The 15,098-nt window shown below is 39.9% G+C and overlaps 1 protein-coding gene across 1 annotated transcript in view; it reads right to left on the reverse strand.

The window, feature by feature from the left end:
* The window catches only part of tesk1a (testis associated actin remodelling kinase 1a), a 28,160-nt gene extending 22,487 nt beyond the window's left edge, over positions 1-5,673 (reverse strand). The window contains exon 1 of the mRNA XM_071907486.1: positions 5,470-5,673. Coding sequence (XP_071763587.1) covers positions 5,470-5,673 — 204 coding nt within the window. The remainder of the gene's footprint in view (positions 1-5,469) is intronic.
* Positions 5,674-15,098: the final 9,425 nt, after the last annotated feature.

Here is a 15,098-nt window from a genome sequence, read left to right on the forward strand (position 1 = left end):
TAAATGATTTTGTGAGAGTGTCATTACCTACACCACTCACTCAAATTTATATTTTAAATAAAAAGAGCGATGACAAAATGCTAATGCCCGATTCCTTTCACTTTAAATGACAAATTTCTTTGTCATGTTTTGTCTATATCAAGTAAAACTGTCAGAGGAATTTGCATCTCTGCCTCTTCTACAATGGATTTCTCCCTGTATGAAATGGTGCAAAATGGCGACTCTAGAAAGAAGCCCTTGCTCTTTGATTCTGAAGGACGGACGCCAAAACCTGATGTTTACCACTGATATTTTAGGTAGCTGAAAAATTCCACGGGAAGAAGAAAAATACACCAGTAAACAACAAAATGGACCCAGAAATGCAAGATAGCCTAGATCACCAATAGCTGCTTTTTTTAACAGTGTTTTAGGGTGGAATTTTCCTTTAACCTGAATTGATTCTAATGCAACATTTTGATTGGATTCCATACAAGTATGCAAGAATATGTTTTATTATTATTTATGTATGCTGGATTTCAATGCCAGTGTTTTAGTGTACCATGATGGTCTAAATACTGTTTCAGAGGCTTTTCCACCTTGACAAGAATAAAATTCTGGGGGAAACACTGATTACTTGGCATAAAAATGATCAAATTTAAAGATATTGAATACTGATTTAAAATATCAACTATCAGCAGCTACAATCCAAAAACAGTATCAGCCTTCAAAAAGCCATATCAGCCGAATCCTATGTCAGGCATTTCCTTGTTCTCTGACGTCTGGGTTTCTGGGTGTGAGTTTCCAAAGCATTTACCATTTAAGATCATAAGAGCCGAGGAATGTGCATGAACCCTCACCCTGAGCAAATACACCAGCAACCTGATTAAATGCCTTTGCATGGTCAATAAGCAGTACATGTGGATGTTTTACTGTGCCTTGATTGTGCTGATAATAATAACGCATTTATCAAAACAAAATGACAAAGTGCTTTACAAAATAAGTGAAAAAAAATCAAAAGCACGTGCACACACGCCCACATTAGGTCAAAGAAATGTAATAACTAGCCATGAAGCAACAGTTACCTACTAGCCTACTAGAGATGAGAGAAAAGCAGCATGATGTCCACACACGTGCATGCACACACACACACACACACACACACACAGGTGGTGTGCAGGTAATCTACTTAGTCTAGGCAGTGGGAGCAACCTGTCCTCCAATCAACCTGTCGCCACACATACACAAACAGACAACACATACACACACGTGTGGCCAAAACACACATAAAACACCACAAACACGCACCGCCAAACATACAAACATACACCTACATGTATAGACAAAATACAAGACATATTCAGCAGACAAACACAAACAACAACACAAACAGGAACACAAGCATATGTACAAACCACAAGTACAACACAGTAAAATACATGTACAGTACAAAACAATAAAATAAAATACAGGTACAATACGTGAGCAAAACTAGTTAGGACTGATCAGGAATCAGTGATTCTAGCTATGCTGTTCTATCTGCCTCTGCAGCATACTGTACTGATGGGATGGAAGATGAGCTTTACTCTATCCTCCAGTTTAACTCGTCAACACAACAATACTGAGGTTGCTCAGAGATGGCTCCAGTCCAGACTCCGAGTGTCTCTGCATTAGCAGTTAAGCAGAGATTGGTGGTTGATTCTAAACAGTGTAAAGCTTTGGGAGAAATCTCAGTCCCGGTTGGTACCCATATAAGTACCCATACTTGCCAAAGTGAGATGCACCGTTTAGCCCAGTTAGATTCTGGCAAATCTAATAAATCAAAAATAAATCAAAATCCTAAATCAAAAACAAGTGGTTTGCTTAAGTTCTACATGGGTATAAGGAGACGGATGTTGGCATCTGATAGCTAGAAGTTCCTCATGCTTGGAAAGCTTAGCATAACAAAAGGAAGTGAGGACAAACCAGTCTGGACTGATGCTCATATTCAGCTATTTCCTCATGTGTTTTTAACTGGTATGAACACCAGAGAAGGTAAATTACATCAAAGAAACAAGTCCATCATGCTTAACTATCTAAAGTTAAGGGGACTGGAATCAGATTATTTTTACCCTCAGTTGAGTATTCAAATGGAACAGTGTACCATAGTTATACTGAGTAGGATGAAAAGCAAGAAATAAGTTCCGAGTATGATGGAGCATGTACATAATTCCTAGGGGAGAAATTGCCATGGTATGCAAAGACTTGTGCAGATATTAGGGGTGGTGTAGGATTATGGAAGCAGCGTTGAGTAATAACACATAGCATGGATTTAACAGTCACAATAGGTTTACACACAGTTCTATAGGGGGAGGTGAGAAGGAGTCCAAAGATCGTGTGGGTGTATGGGGGTTGACTCTTAAAGGGGCTGGTTCAGTAGGGTGGCAGCTCTTGGGAGGAAGGAGGCAGGTGGGTCTTAATCTTAAATCAACTGGTACCATCTCCTGGACCAGCAAAAGGACTTTCAAGTTAGGGGTAGAAGCCATGCTGTTGTATAGTTGTGTAGTTCTATCAATCTGCATCTGTATATGCTATCCAGATAATGAACAAGTTGATCACACCCTTGCATTGCCACCATGGTATACATGTGTTCTCTGTCTGCATTCTGTCCACTTTGTGATTGAATTTCATTTTTGGCTAAGCAGGTGGGGAGGTGGCAACAAAAAAAAAACCATGGCAGATGATGTTACTCTGTTAAGCACTCCGGCCTTCATCACTGACCGGAGGGCCGACAACGTTCTGTCCATTGTGAAATAAAATAAGTGCTTAACAAAGTAAGTATCCATCCTTTCAACTCATATGATCCAATAACTGGATACTGCACCGAACAGAGTGCAGTGGCCGTACTACGATGATGTTACTCTACAACCTGGACTTGCTTTTCCGTTGCTGCGGAAGGGCTCGTCTTCTAACACTCTCTATTTGGAGGCAACAGAAACAACAAGAATCATCCATTTTTGGTGCGTTGATCTGTCGGGCCGGTAGAGAACAGGTGGCTCAACCGGTAGAGCGCAACCATTAAGGCAAAGTCCTAATCATCGTGTCATGGGTTTGAATCCTGCCCTTGCCCATGTCTGCATGTCATCCCCTCTCTCTGCCCTGTCTTTCCTGTCAATCTCTACTGACCTATCAAATAAAGGCAAAAAGCCACGAAAAAATTATTAGAGAGCAGAGGTGATGTCATTTCAACCCGCAACGACATTTCTACCCACGGTGATGACGTCCTTACCCACGGTGATGTTGTTTCTACCCACAGCAATGACATTTCTACCCGCAATGATGATGTCTCTAACCACAGCAACAATGTTTCTACCTGTGGTGATGACATTTGTACCTGCAGCGACAATGTTTGTACCCACAGTGATGAAGTTCCTACCCGCAGTGATGATGTTTCTTTCTGCAGTGACGATGCTTCTACTCACAGTGACGATGCTTCTACTCACAGTGACGATGTTTCTACCCGCAGTAATGAAGCTTCTACCCGCAGCAATGATGTTTCTACCTGCAGCGACAATGTTTCTACCTGTGGTGATGACATTTGTACCTGCAGTGACAATGTTTCTACCCCCAGTGACGATGTTTGAACCTGTGGTGATGATGTTTCTATCCGCAGTGACAATGTTTCTACCCCGAGTGACAATGGTTCTACCCGCAGTGACGATGTTTGTACCCAGAGTGACGATCTTCCTACCCAGTGACAATGTTTCCACCTGCAGCAACGTTTCCACCTGCACTGACTATGTTTCTACCTGCAGTGACAACGTTTCTACCTGCAGTAATGACATTTCTGCCACATGAGTGGATACTTTCTCACTACTTTCTTACTTTCTCACTGCAAACAAACTGCCCAGATTGCATTTCCACGTGGCTGACTCTGGCAGATCCCATCACATTCCCATCCCAAAATGTATTGGGTTCATTTGCATCTTGCATTGACATTGGGTTTTCCTCATCCAGATATCAGGTACAGATCGCATTTAGGGTGTAAATGGGATCTTAATGATACTGTATGAAGCAGTGATTCTCCCACTGAGATCTGGGGGACCTGCTCTCCGGGATGTTGCCTAGTGGCCCATGGTCTGGTTATCTGGTATAGCAATTAACTGTTATTAGTTTTATGTAAACCAGGAATAGCTTGAATGTAAACCAGTATTTGCTTTAGAGAAAGTGGTGCCTGAAGCTGGTAACACCATGACTTGTTGATTCCCAAGACAAAGACAATAACCCCTTGACCATGGTCATGCTGAAGACAGTGGTTACTCCTTAGACGTCTATCTCTTTTCTGCCTCGTAGCATTTTTCAATCTAAAATTTGAAGTTTGAAGTGTAAGATAGGACCAGCATTTGAAAATGACAATCACCTGGTTAGCTATGCTTACAAAAGGGGAACCATTCAGAGCACATGTTACTTCTTTTTTCATCAAAGTAGATGATTTCTTGTGATTCTGAGTTGATAATAGATACAGAGGTTTGCATTAGAGGCTCAAAGCCCCATGCTCTACACACTAGGGTGAGTTTGCTATGATATTGGTATTATATGATATTATATTTCATTAGTCTGACTTTCAATGGTCTAAATGCTGTTTCAAAGGCTTTTCAACCCTGACAAGAATAACATTCTTGGGGAAACACTGAGTTAATGACATGAAAATGATCAATTTTAAAGTTATTGAATACTGGCACAAAATTTTGCTTCAGTACAAAAATATCAACATAGTATTGGTACTGGCCTTCAAAAACCCATGTCAGCCAAACCCTACTACACACCCCCTGGCCACTGGAAAGAACTTAACTCATAGTATCTTTGCTGTCAACAAGCAGCTAGTGAGACACTTAGGTGTGGAGTTATACATTGTAGCCAAGCAGCAGCTTTCCTTAATGGGATTGGGTTCCACTCCAGGGGATATGATGCAGGTAGGGGGCTATTAACCAGCCTAGATAACAACAGAAGGGCTGAGGAAGGGGGACCTTCAAAACTATCAGTTGTAGGAAGTAGGGGTAGCTCTTTTCATGAGCCACAGGTAGGGGACAACAGAGTAGCACTGCTTGGGACCAGTTAAAGATAGACATATTCACTGGTTAGAAAATGACTCGCTCTTTATTTGTTCGTTTGTCTGTCCATCAAACGCAATCAGACACCACTGACTGGATTTTGGAAGAATGATGCATCTCACCACTGTCCAGCATGTTCAAAATTACACTGAATGGTCCGAGGATCACTGATTGGCCCAGAGGTTGACTGCATCACAAAAGACATGTTTACCCTTGCCTGGCTATCATGATAACTGAAGATTGATCATTTGACACTTTACCAGTTATGATAAACCCACTGAGATATGTTGCAATCCCAGAGACTGAACACTGTGTGAGGTTAACCACTAAGTTCTACTGCTTCATCTTGAGCTAAACAGTAAGTAGCCTAATTGACCGTTCATGACTTGCTTTGGTCACATACCTTGAAGACCTCAGAGAAGAAGCCCGAGCCGATCTTCTCGCAGAAGAAGTCGTCGATGCGGGCCAGGCTGGACACGGCGCTCCTCAGGGCTCGGTACGAGGACGGGCGGATCCGGTTGGGTGCGTGGATACGGTGGAGCGGCGGCTCCTCGGGGCCCCCGTCACCCTCCTCCGGATCACAGATACAGTCAGCATGATAGTCCATTGCGCTGGCAGACCGCCACGTTATTATTGCTCCTTCCCAAAGGGTAACCAACACGTACGCCTACCGACAACTGTTAAACTACACTAGTCCTTAAGCACAAGACGATGGTGGCTCCCACCACCATGGTGTCAGAATGATAAATGCATTCGCTGTGCAGAGTAGAGGGGTTAAACTAATGTTAACTGACAATAATTCTATTCTACACACTGGTTGTGTCTACTTTCCAGGTTGCACCCTTACGAAAAAGGACTATAGGCCTAGTAATCGTATGATAAATGTTAAAAAGATACGATTCAAATATCAAAGTAAAACTATAGTTAATACCCTTTAGAAAGATTATAATGATACTACTGGAGGTAAAGGAAATACTAACACACACTATAAGCCCCAATAGGAATATTACTGACACACTATAGTGTTGCTATTGTTGTTGTTGTTGTTGTTGATGTTGTTGTTGTTGTTGTTGTTGTTGTTGTTGTTGTTGTTTTGGTTAAAACGCTCCCTGTAGTAGTTATAGAGTCCGTCCTTCAACCATAGGAACCAGGTTCAAGCATCCATCCAAAGCCAAAGGAGGATTCACCCTTCAATAAAAGATCACTAATAAACAGCTGATTCACTGAGATCTTCGGCGGTCCTCTCTCCCAAGTCGCCTCCAGGCCAGGCCGGGCCGGTGGTGCTGGGGATTCCTGCAGTCCGTGAACGTCCCTTCAGCGTGTCGGTGCGTGAGGAGGCTCGGTCCCCTCCGTCATCCCGTTAGTTTAACAGAGGGGTAATGATGCTGCGGCGTTACTGAACGGTACCGGGAGACGGGAGGAGGGGCGAACAGCCAGGTACCATGCATACGTCCCTGTAGAAATATTATAGGAATATTACTGGGATGCCATAGGGGATAAAAATATATATATATATGTAGGCTATATAGCCTAGTAGAATAAGATCATTCTATTACAGTAAGGCTAAATCCCCATAGGAATATTATAGGAATATTACAGTATGTTTTTTCATCAGGGCAGCGATGTTCGCTCTTCGCCAGATTAAAGAGCATGATGACAAATTACGATCAACAATGTTAATAGTATGGAGCCTCATTCCATAAAGCCCACTGCATTATTCACATTGATTTTTGTCGCATTTGGTTCACATCCCCGCTGAGGGCAACAGGCCTATTACATTGCCTCAAAATTATCATTCCATTGGCCGTGTATGGTGGCCATGAGGCTAGTAGCCACAGCGAATCACCTTGCAGTGCGATAAGCCATAACCTCCATAGAATAAATAGACAGGGACAGCAGCAGCTCTGTTAGGCTTAGATATAGCCTAATTACAGGCCTCGATCAGCCGTTATTTCAAAACATTTTTTCTCAACTGTTTATTGCTGATAATTATTTAACAAAGGCTATACAAGCCCGGAAAAGCAGCCCTTTGCAATCTCGTCATTTATCCTAGGCAATAAAAAAATCAAAATGTTATCACCGGGAAGTCTCGATGACAGGCGGGCAGCCCACAGAGAGTCGACGGCTTACCTCTCTTCTCACATCGGCTTGTACGGAAATGTCGACTTAGTCCAAGTCTTCATGTTAAATTGCAGGCAGAAATGTTGTCCACCAATTCGGCGGCGTCTGCTGTTGGTAATCCTGTCTGGATTCCCTGCTTCATGAGCGGCTTGTCGGGGCGACCATCATAATAAAATAGACCGGAGTCAAGCCCACAAGAATAACACAGAGCACTTCCGGTCGGATTTTACACAATAAAAGTAGCTTCTTTTTTTTGTAATTAATTAATTAATTTTTATCTGTAGTAATTTGTACATCTGTGGTAAATGAAAATACCTTGCTATCCCAGAATACATTGGGCGGCATGCAGGGAGACACCCTGGACAGGTCGCCAGTCCATCACAAGGCTAACACAGATACACATGGATATGGATCTATATTTGTACAATTATCAAATCTTACGTTAACCCAAGAATATGGAATGGTTCACTCGTTAAAAAGTAATCTGAAAACCCAAAGTCAGTTCTGTAAATCTATAAACAGGATTGGAATCCATGCTTTGCAAATACATTTTTATGATACCTTATTATCATGATGTTATGACTACGAATAAGTATTTATGCCTTCAGTTCTCATTTTGCATCACCGTTTATAGGTGCCCAATATTTTTTTACGTTCAGACTGTTGGCTGTTTGTATCCTCACTTGTGATTCGTACATAGACAGCATTCTACTGATTCTGGTCCATAAGTAATGCATAGGAATTTTCACATAAATCTCTGTGAATAAAATTCAGAATTGTAAACTGAGGACTGTACTTGTAAAATGTGGGTTACACTCCTGTTTATAGATTTAACTTTTTTTTAGCTTGAAGCATTTCACAATGTTGAGTGTACGTACGATTTGTTTTGGGGGAAATATAGCTCCATAAAAATATAGCTACCTCCATAGACTGGCAGTTTAGAGTCTCCAATCCACCTGACTTGCAAGTGTTGCATGCCAAAAATAAAAATTAATGCTTCTCTTACAATGATTTTTGTTTCTATTGGTGGTTGTTTGCCTTAAAATGACGTAACTGCATAGAAAAGCATAGAGGGAGCTTTTATTTTGAAGGTAAAATCGCGTACCCTCCTTGATGTTTCTGTCTCACTCTCTCTAGCTTGACGCCCCAGTCCGCTGGCTGAGCGGCTCTGATTGGAGCAAATTAGAAGGCAGCGTCAAACCCTGAGAGCTGGTCTGGAGTCAGTTTCCTCTGTCCGACCGTCCAGTTTAGGTAAAGAGAGAGAAAACCATAGACGTCGATCTCAGACCAGCAGCCGAGCCGGAAGTGGCACAATGGCAATGACACACATCTTGGAAAAAAAAGAAAGAAAGAAAAATGAAATTTAAAAAAAAATGAAATAAAAATGAAATGAAATGAAACATAATAATAATAACAGGTTTATAACAATTTTCCTAAAAAAAAAACAGGTCTTCCTCTGGTCTCCTCTTCCTCCTCCTGCTGTGTGCCACTGACATGATTTTCCTGTTCACGTTGGAGGAAATGATGAGGGAACCTGAGCCTAAAGCATATACCGTAGTATAGTATAGTGCCATGGTACTATGGAAGCATAACAAAGTCAATATTAAGCCACTATATATTTTTAAACTGCTATTTGTTATGTATTTGGAAAAATAAAACATTATTTCAATATTTAGAATAGGCATTTGGCACTACTTTTTGTTAATTGATACAATGGTCAGTAGTATACCTTTAATTGGCTAACTGATACGTCAGCGTTATGATACCTGTGTGATTGAATTTGCACTTGAACAGTAAAGACACCTGAACTGTATCTTGTGATTCAACTCATCATTTTATTGCTGTTAGTGTAAGAGAAGAAAAACAACAGAATTGGCGATGAGTCTAAGAATCCCTAATGTGCAACGGACGGCAAAACTGAAAAAAGAGGAGAACATGGACTTTATTGACCTGGATCTTGTGGAAATTCACCATCTGCCCACCTCACATGGATAGTACGTTTGATGGACAAGCTAGAAGGAGGAGGGGGCGTGTGTGTTAAACAAAGATCAAGGTATAAGAAGTCATATTAAGGTGATCAAAGGAAATATAATAAATAATAAATAAAAGCACAGAAGTTACACACAAAACAACGCAATGATAAAACACAGTCTTGCTTCAGATGTAGTAAAAAGTTACATGATCCTGCAGATTGCTGGTTTACAGATAAAGAATGCAGACAGTGCAATAAAAGAGGACACATACAGAAGATGTGACAGACAGGGAAAGAAAACAGGAAAAAGGGACAAAAGGTACATGAAGAAACGGAGACAAACTCTAATGACTCAAATGAAGAGAATTTGTCCTGTCTTGAGTTACACTCTACAGAACATGCTGACAGTGAGGGCATATGGCTGACACCTACAGTTAATGGAATGGCATTAAAAATGGAACTGGACACTGGATCTGCTCTGTCTGTCATACCCTTCAAAGACTACAAGGAGAAATTCCCTAAACTGAAACGTACATCTGTGAGACTGCAAACATGCACAGGTGAGAGAATCATTCCAATGGGAAAAACTGACTGTAAAGGTGAAATATGAGAACCAAAGGTGCAACAAGGCTTTACAATGGAGTCACCAGAAATTTTATTTTGATGCCATACATTTCATACACTTACATGGCCAGTGCTCATTCTGATGACACAAGTGAGGTCAGTGCTCTGTGTGTGTGTGTGCGTGTGTGTGTGTGTGTGTGTGTGTGTGTGTGTGTGCGTGTGCGTGTGAATTAAGGGGTGTGAGGATGACATCATCGCTTGGTTTCATCCAGAGGAGCAATAATTCTTTCATCTTTTCTCTTTATTGACACCATAATCATCTTGATCCCTTTTTTCCCCCTTATCTTGGTTAACTAGTGCCGTAATGTTTAATTTCATTAATAAAATGGCAATAATTAGATTTGTGTCAGTCCATTTTTTCTTGTGGATAAGTAACTTTCCTCAAATGATTCATAACTGAGTTGAGTGACATTTGTTGCTCTGTACCTTGCTATGCACAAAATACATCTTCATGTCACTGCTACATCGATTTCCCACAATGCAACAGAAAGGTTTGCACATCATCCCAAAAATTCATTCAATTTCAAGATTCACACACAAATGCAGCGCTGCAATTCAAATTCAGTTGTAGCTATAGTGGCACAAGTTTCATCCCAGAGGAAACCTTTTTTGTCTCTATGCTGAATTTGAAAAATGGTTTAGTAGGTAGTTTTTGTCCAGTATATATTAAAGTATATAGTATATGCTGTGTAATATTAATATTATACTGTTTAATGTAAGGCTAGCATGGCTTGTACTTTTGGAAAACACAAACTTTCTTTATGATGTAACTATAATGTCATAATTCCATTGTGTGTGTGTGTGTGTGTGTGTGTGTGTGTGCTCATACATGGCCAGTGCTCATTCTGAAGACACAAGTGAGGTCTCAAAGTGATGTCAGTGCTGTGTGTGTGTGTGTGTGTGTCTGAATTAGGGGGTGTGAGGATGACATCATCATTTGGTTTCATCTGGAGGAGCAATAATTCATCAATAATTCATCACCTCTTTTTTTTTGTTGACACATAACACAATTCAGAATACAAAGTGCCAGGGTAAAACTAATTATGCATAATCTTGATTGCTTTTTTTATTCCTCATTTTGGCTAACTAGTCCTGTGATGTTTATTATTTACTATGTTCATTAATAACATTGAGTTGTTTTTTAGGGTTAGGGTTAGGGTTTTCTTGTGTAACTTTGCTAAAATTATTCATAACTGAGTTAACAAATGTCTCTCTCTACCTTGTTATGCACAAAATACATGGCATAATCACAATGCAACAGAAAGGTTTTCATATCATTCGAAAAAAATAAATTCTGCATAAATAAAATAAGATAAATGAAAAATAGTTTCTTTGTCCAGTCCACAAAGTTCACATGAGCATTCAAATCATCATCATATTTCAACCTGATTTCAACACGTCACCCTGATGAATCACACAGGATGAAGTCACTCCCTGTAAACCAAATATGGAGATTTTTCTTCAGTACTTATGCTGCATTCAAGTCATATGGGAAAAACTGGTTCAAAGCAAGGACTAGGAAGTGTTCATATTCTTATACTCATTTGAAGCCATTCAGTATTTTCTAGTAGTATTTGCATCTGAAAACTGAGGTGAACGATATTTTCTAGTAGTATTTACATCTGAAGGCTGAGGTGAACGGTAGGCATATTTTCTAGTTGGGAAGCTCATATCTACCATTTTTCCCATAGGACATGAAGGCAGCATCAGTCCAGCTTTCAATTTCCTGGGAACAGAGGAAATGACTGTATATGGGGCTTTTGTTATGATAGGATGGTGCTGACAGCTGTGAGATACTGCTCCCTGGTGGTGATGTTGGAGAAAGACAGATACAAGTTGGAAATCCTGTAAAAATTGAACTCAAACAAGAGCAAATCTGAAGCAGCTTTTCAATTACAATTATTAAATTAGTGCAAAAATTTGTGCAATTTAGAAAGTAGCAGACAGTGACAAATGTCTCTGGTTCTATTAGGGATCTCAACAGGACATGTGTTGTGTGTCCAAAAAACACAGAAAGAATGATAATATACTGAACAAATGACATGAACTTCTCACTAAAGCAAAGTGTATATTATCCATTTTATGCCAGTTGGTCCTGACCTGATACAGAAAACCAACCAACAATGACTGGAGAACTTGAACCATCAGACAACAATAACAACAACAACAACAACAACAACAACAATAATAATAATGATAATAATAATAATAATAATAATAATAATAATAATAATAATAATAATGAGACAAATACTACTGTTCCAACTACTACTACTACTACTGTTACTGCTAGTACAACTAGTACTGCTGCTACTACTGCTACTACTGCTACTACTGCTGCTGCTGCTGCTGCTACTACTGCTACTTCTAGTAAATATAGATAAGTAACTTTACTATAATTATTCATAACTGAGTCATTTCTACATAGATTAATCACAATGCAACAGAAAGGTTTTCACATCATCCCCCCCAAAAAATAAAATACAATAAATGAAAAATACTTTCTTTGTCCAGTCCACAAAGTTCACATGAGTATTCAATATTAAACTCATATTTCAACCTGATTTCAACACGTCACCCTGATGAATCACACAGGATGACGTCACTCCTTGTAAACCAGAGATTTTTCTTCAGTACTTATGCTGTGTGTGTGTGTGTGTGTGTGTGTGTGTGTGTGTGCGTGTGTGTATGCACGTATGTATGTATTTCTTTCCATGTTATCTATTGCTAATTGAACCCGAATGAAACCTATTGATTTCTACAACATCTTATGTACTTATTTACTCTGTAGCACTTTGAGATGTACTTGTAATGAAAAGTGTATTACGAATAAAATGTATTATTATTTACTTATTATTATTATCTTTCCCTTCTTGTTCACTTACAGTACACCCAGGAAAAGGAGGAGTCTTCAGGGTTCCTTGGTTCTTGTTTGTGATTCTGTATGGAACCATAATGACTCAGAACTTGTCCAGAATTCCATAACTATCTCTATTGTAGGTAGAGAGATAACAGTGAAACTATGATCAAAACAGCCATTCTTCTACATTCTCTAATGGTGTTAACTTCTTGTAAATGAAATAATGCTGAAGTTTAACAATTCATCAATTTGCTGGGGACCCCCTGGAACCCCCTCAAGGTCCCCTGGTGGTCCCCAGATCCCATGTTGAGGACCACTGCTTTACAGCACCATAAAGGTCCGATGTAGATCCTTTTGTATCCTGTATTTCCTGGTTTTGAAGTAGAACCCTCTTTGTTAAGTGTGTATTTATGATGCAGATGAAGGGGAGGAGACAGGTTAAAGAAGGAGTTTTGACAAAATTGAGACTTTGATTGTGACTAATAGAAAGTCTGGAGAGGACTTGTGGGCCCGTCAAAAGTTTGGGGACACCACATTTTTCTTCATTTTTACTATTTTCCACATTTTAGAATAATAGTAAAGACATCAAAACTATGAACTAACACAAATGGAATTATGCAGCGACCAAAAAAGTGTTAAATAAATCAAAACTATCTTATATTTTAGATTCTTTAAAGTAGCCGCCCTTTGCCTTGATGGAGAGGCAAAGGCTTTGGAAAGAAATTCACACATAGGATCAACTTCACTATTTACATTTGTCTAAGAAACAAATTTCAAGCATTTAAGCATAAGCCTTTAGACCAAAATGGCTTTAACATAATGAAAATCATAGTACAATCAATGAGGTATCCTCAAACTTTTGATGGGCAGTGTATGTGGGAATTACTCTTACAGTTATAGTTAAATTAAGGGTTTAAACAGTGATGAGCGGTGTTAAGGGGCTAGTAGTGGTGTTGAGGGTTTAGGAGGTTCAACTACAACGGCGTCATTGCCCAGTAAGTCCTCTAGGTGGCGCTGCTGTGACTGCTGCAGCAGGAACTGACTGGGCTGTGAACACCGAAACACCTCAGTTTGCATCCTGAGTTTCCCCTTATATTTCCTCTTAAGTAGCTTCAAAGTTAGAAAAAAACCATCTTTTCCATATTGTATGACAATCCATCCATATTCTCTATCTGTTCGTTCCAACACTTCACAAAAATCTAGATATCTTGTGTATCATTTTATACACATTTCCCTGTAATTCAGCATGACAGATTTGGTATCTTTGGAAACTTTGAGATCTTGACTACAATTTAAAATAAAGTTTTGTGGGTTTGAAACAAAGCTTGGCTGCAAAACATGTGTTTGTAATGATGGTCCCACATGCAAGACCGGCAGCGTAACAGACTGATGATGGTATAACATCTTCTTCTGCCACTCTTTGGTCTTAGGGAGAGGAGTCAGCAATGCTAAGGTCAAACACAAAATCATCCATGTGTCCCTGCTAGATCCTTGGCTCCAGAGTTTCCTCTACCATTGGATAAGTGAGATGGGTCATCCTGCCATAAAGAGCTGCTAACGCTAAAAGAATTTAATTAATCTGAGTTTTAATGTCATATGATGGTCTAAATCATGATTATTCAATTCCGGATATCGTGGGCCGTGTCCGGCAGGTTGTTATTCCTCCCTGGCAGCTAATGAGGCACACCTGGGCCCCGTTCCATAAAGCGCGCTAAGAAAAGTGGGGATTAAAATCCAAAACCTGACTTGAATGAACCTAACAAATCAGTCGGGGCTAAAGCGGTTCCATAAAGCTCAATTCAAGTTCACGCAATCAGACTAATTCAAGACAGGTTCAAGTAGTCAAAATAATTGCGTGTGCACGCCATTCTTAAGCAGCCCGAGAGGTCGATCATGGATCAAATCGATACACCATGGCAAAAAGCAACGGTAAAGAGAGAGCGGCGATGTTCACGGCCACCAAGCGGCGCTTATTAGTAGAAATATATGAAGAAATGAAACATATAATAACCAAAAAAGGTAATACAGCTGCCATAAACAAAACAAGAGAGAAAGCCTGGCAAGAAATTGCTGATCAATTGAATGCGTAAGTAGCAACTAAGTTAAAATGTAATAAAATATTTTGATACAACCAAATTAAATCTTGGGCACAATGCATTCAAACAGTTAGTAAGAACAGAAAACCTGTAGGTTATTAAAATATCTTATACAAGAATACATAGATATCAAACCTCAAGGCTGCAAATGTATATATGTTCACTCGTTTAATATATACGCAGGGGTTAAAGTGGTCCGGAACGATCCGGAACGGCGTCCCGGCACCTTCGATTACACTCACACTGACAGCGCACGAGACGAGACAGCAGCACCGTGCAGCAGAGAGTTATTCAGACCATCTGAATAGAGAGAAATATACACAAATCTATTATATTGTAATTTATTCCCATGCATGGTG

The sequence above is a fragment of the Centroberyx gerrardi genome, chromosome 3 (genome assembly GCF_048128805.1).
Source record: "Centroberyx gerrardi isolate f3 chromosome 3, fCenGer3.hap1.cur.20231027, whole genome shotgun sequence".
NCBI classification, from domain to species: domain Eukaryota; kingdom Metazoa; phylum Chordata; class Actinopteri; order Beryciformes; family Berycidae; genus Centroberyx; species Centroberyx gerrardi.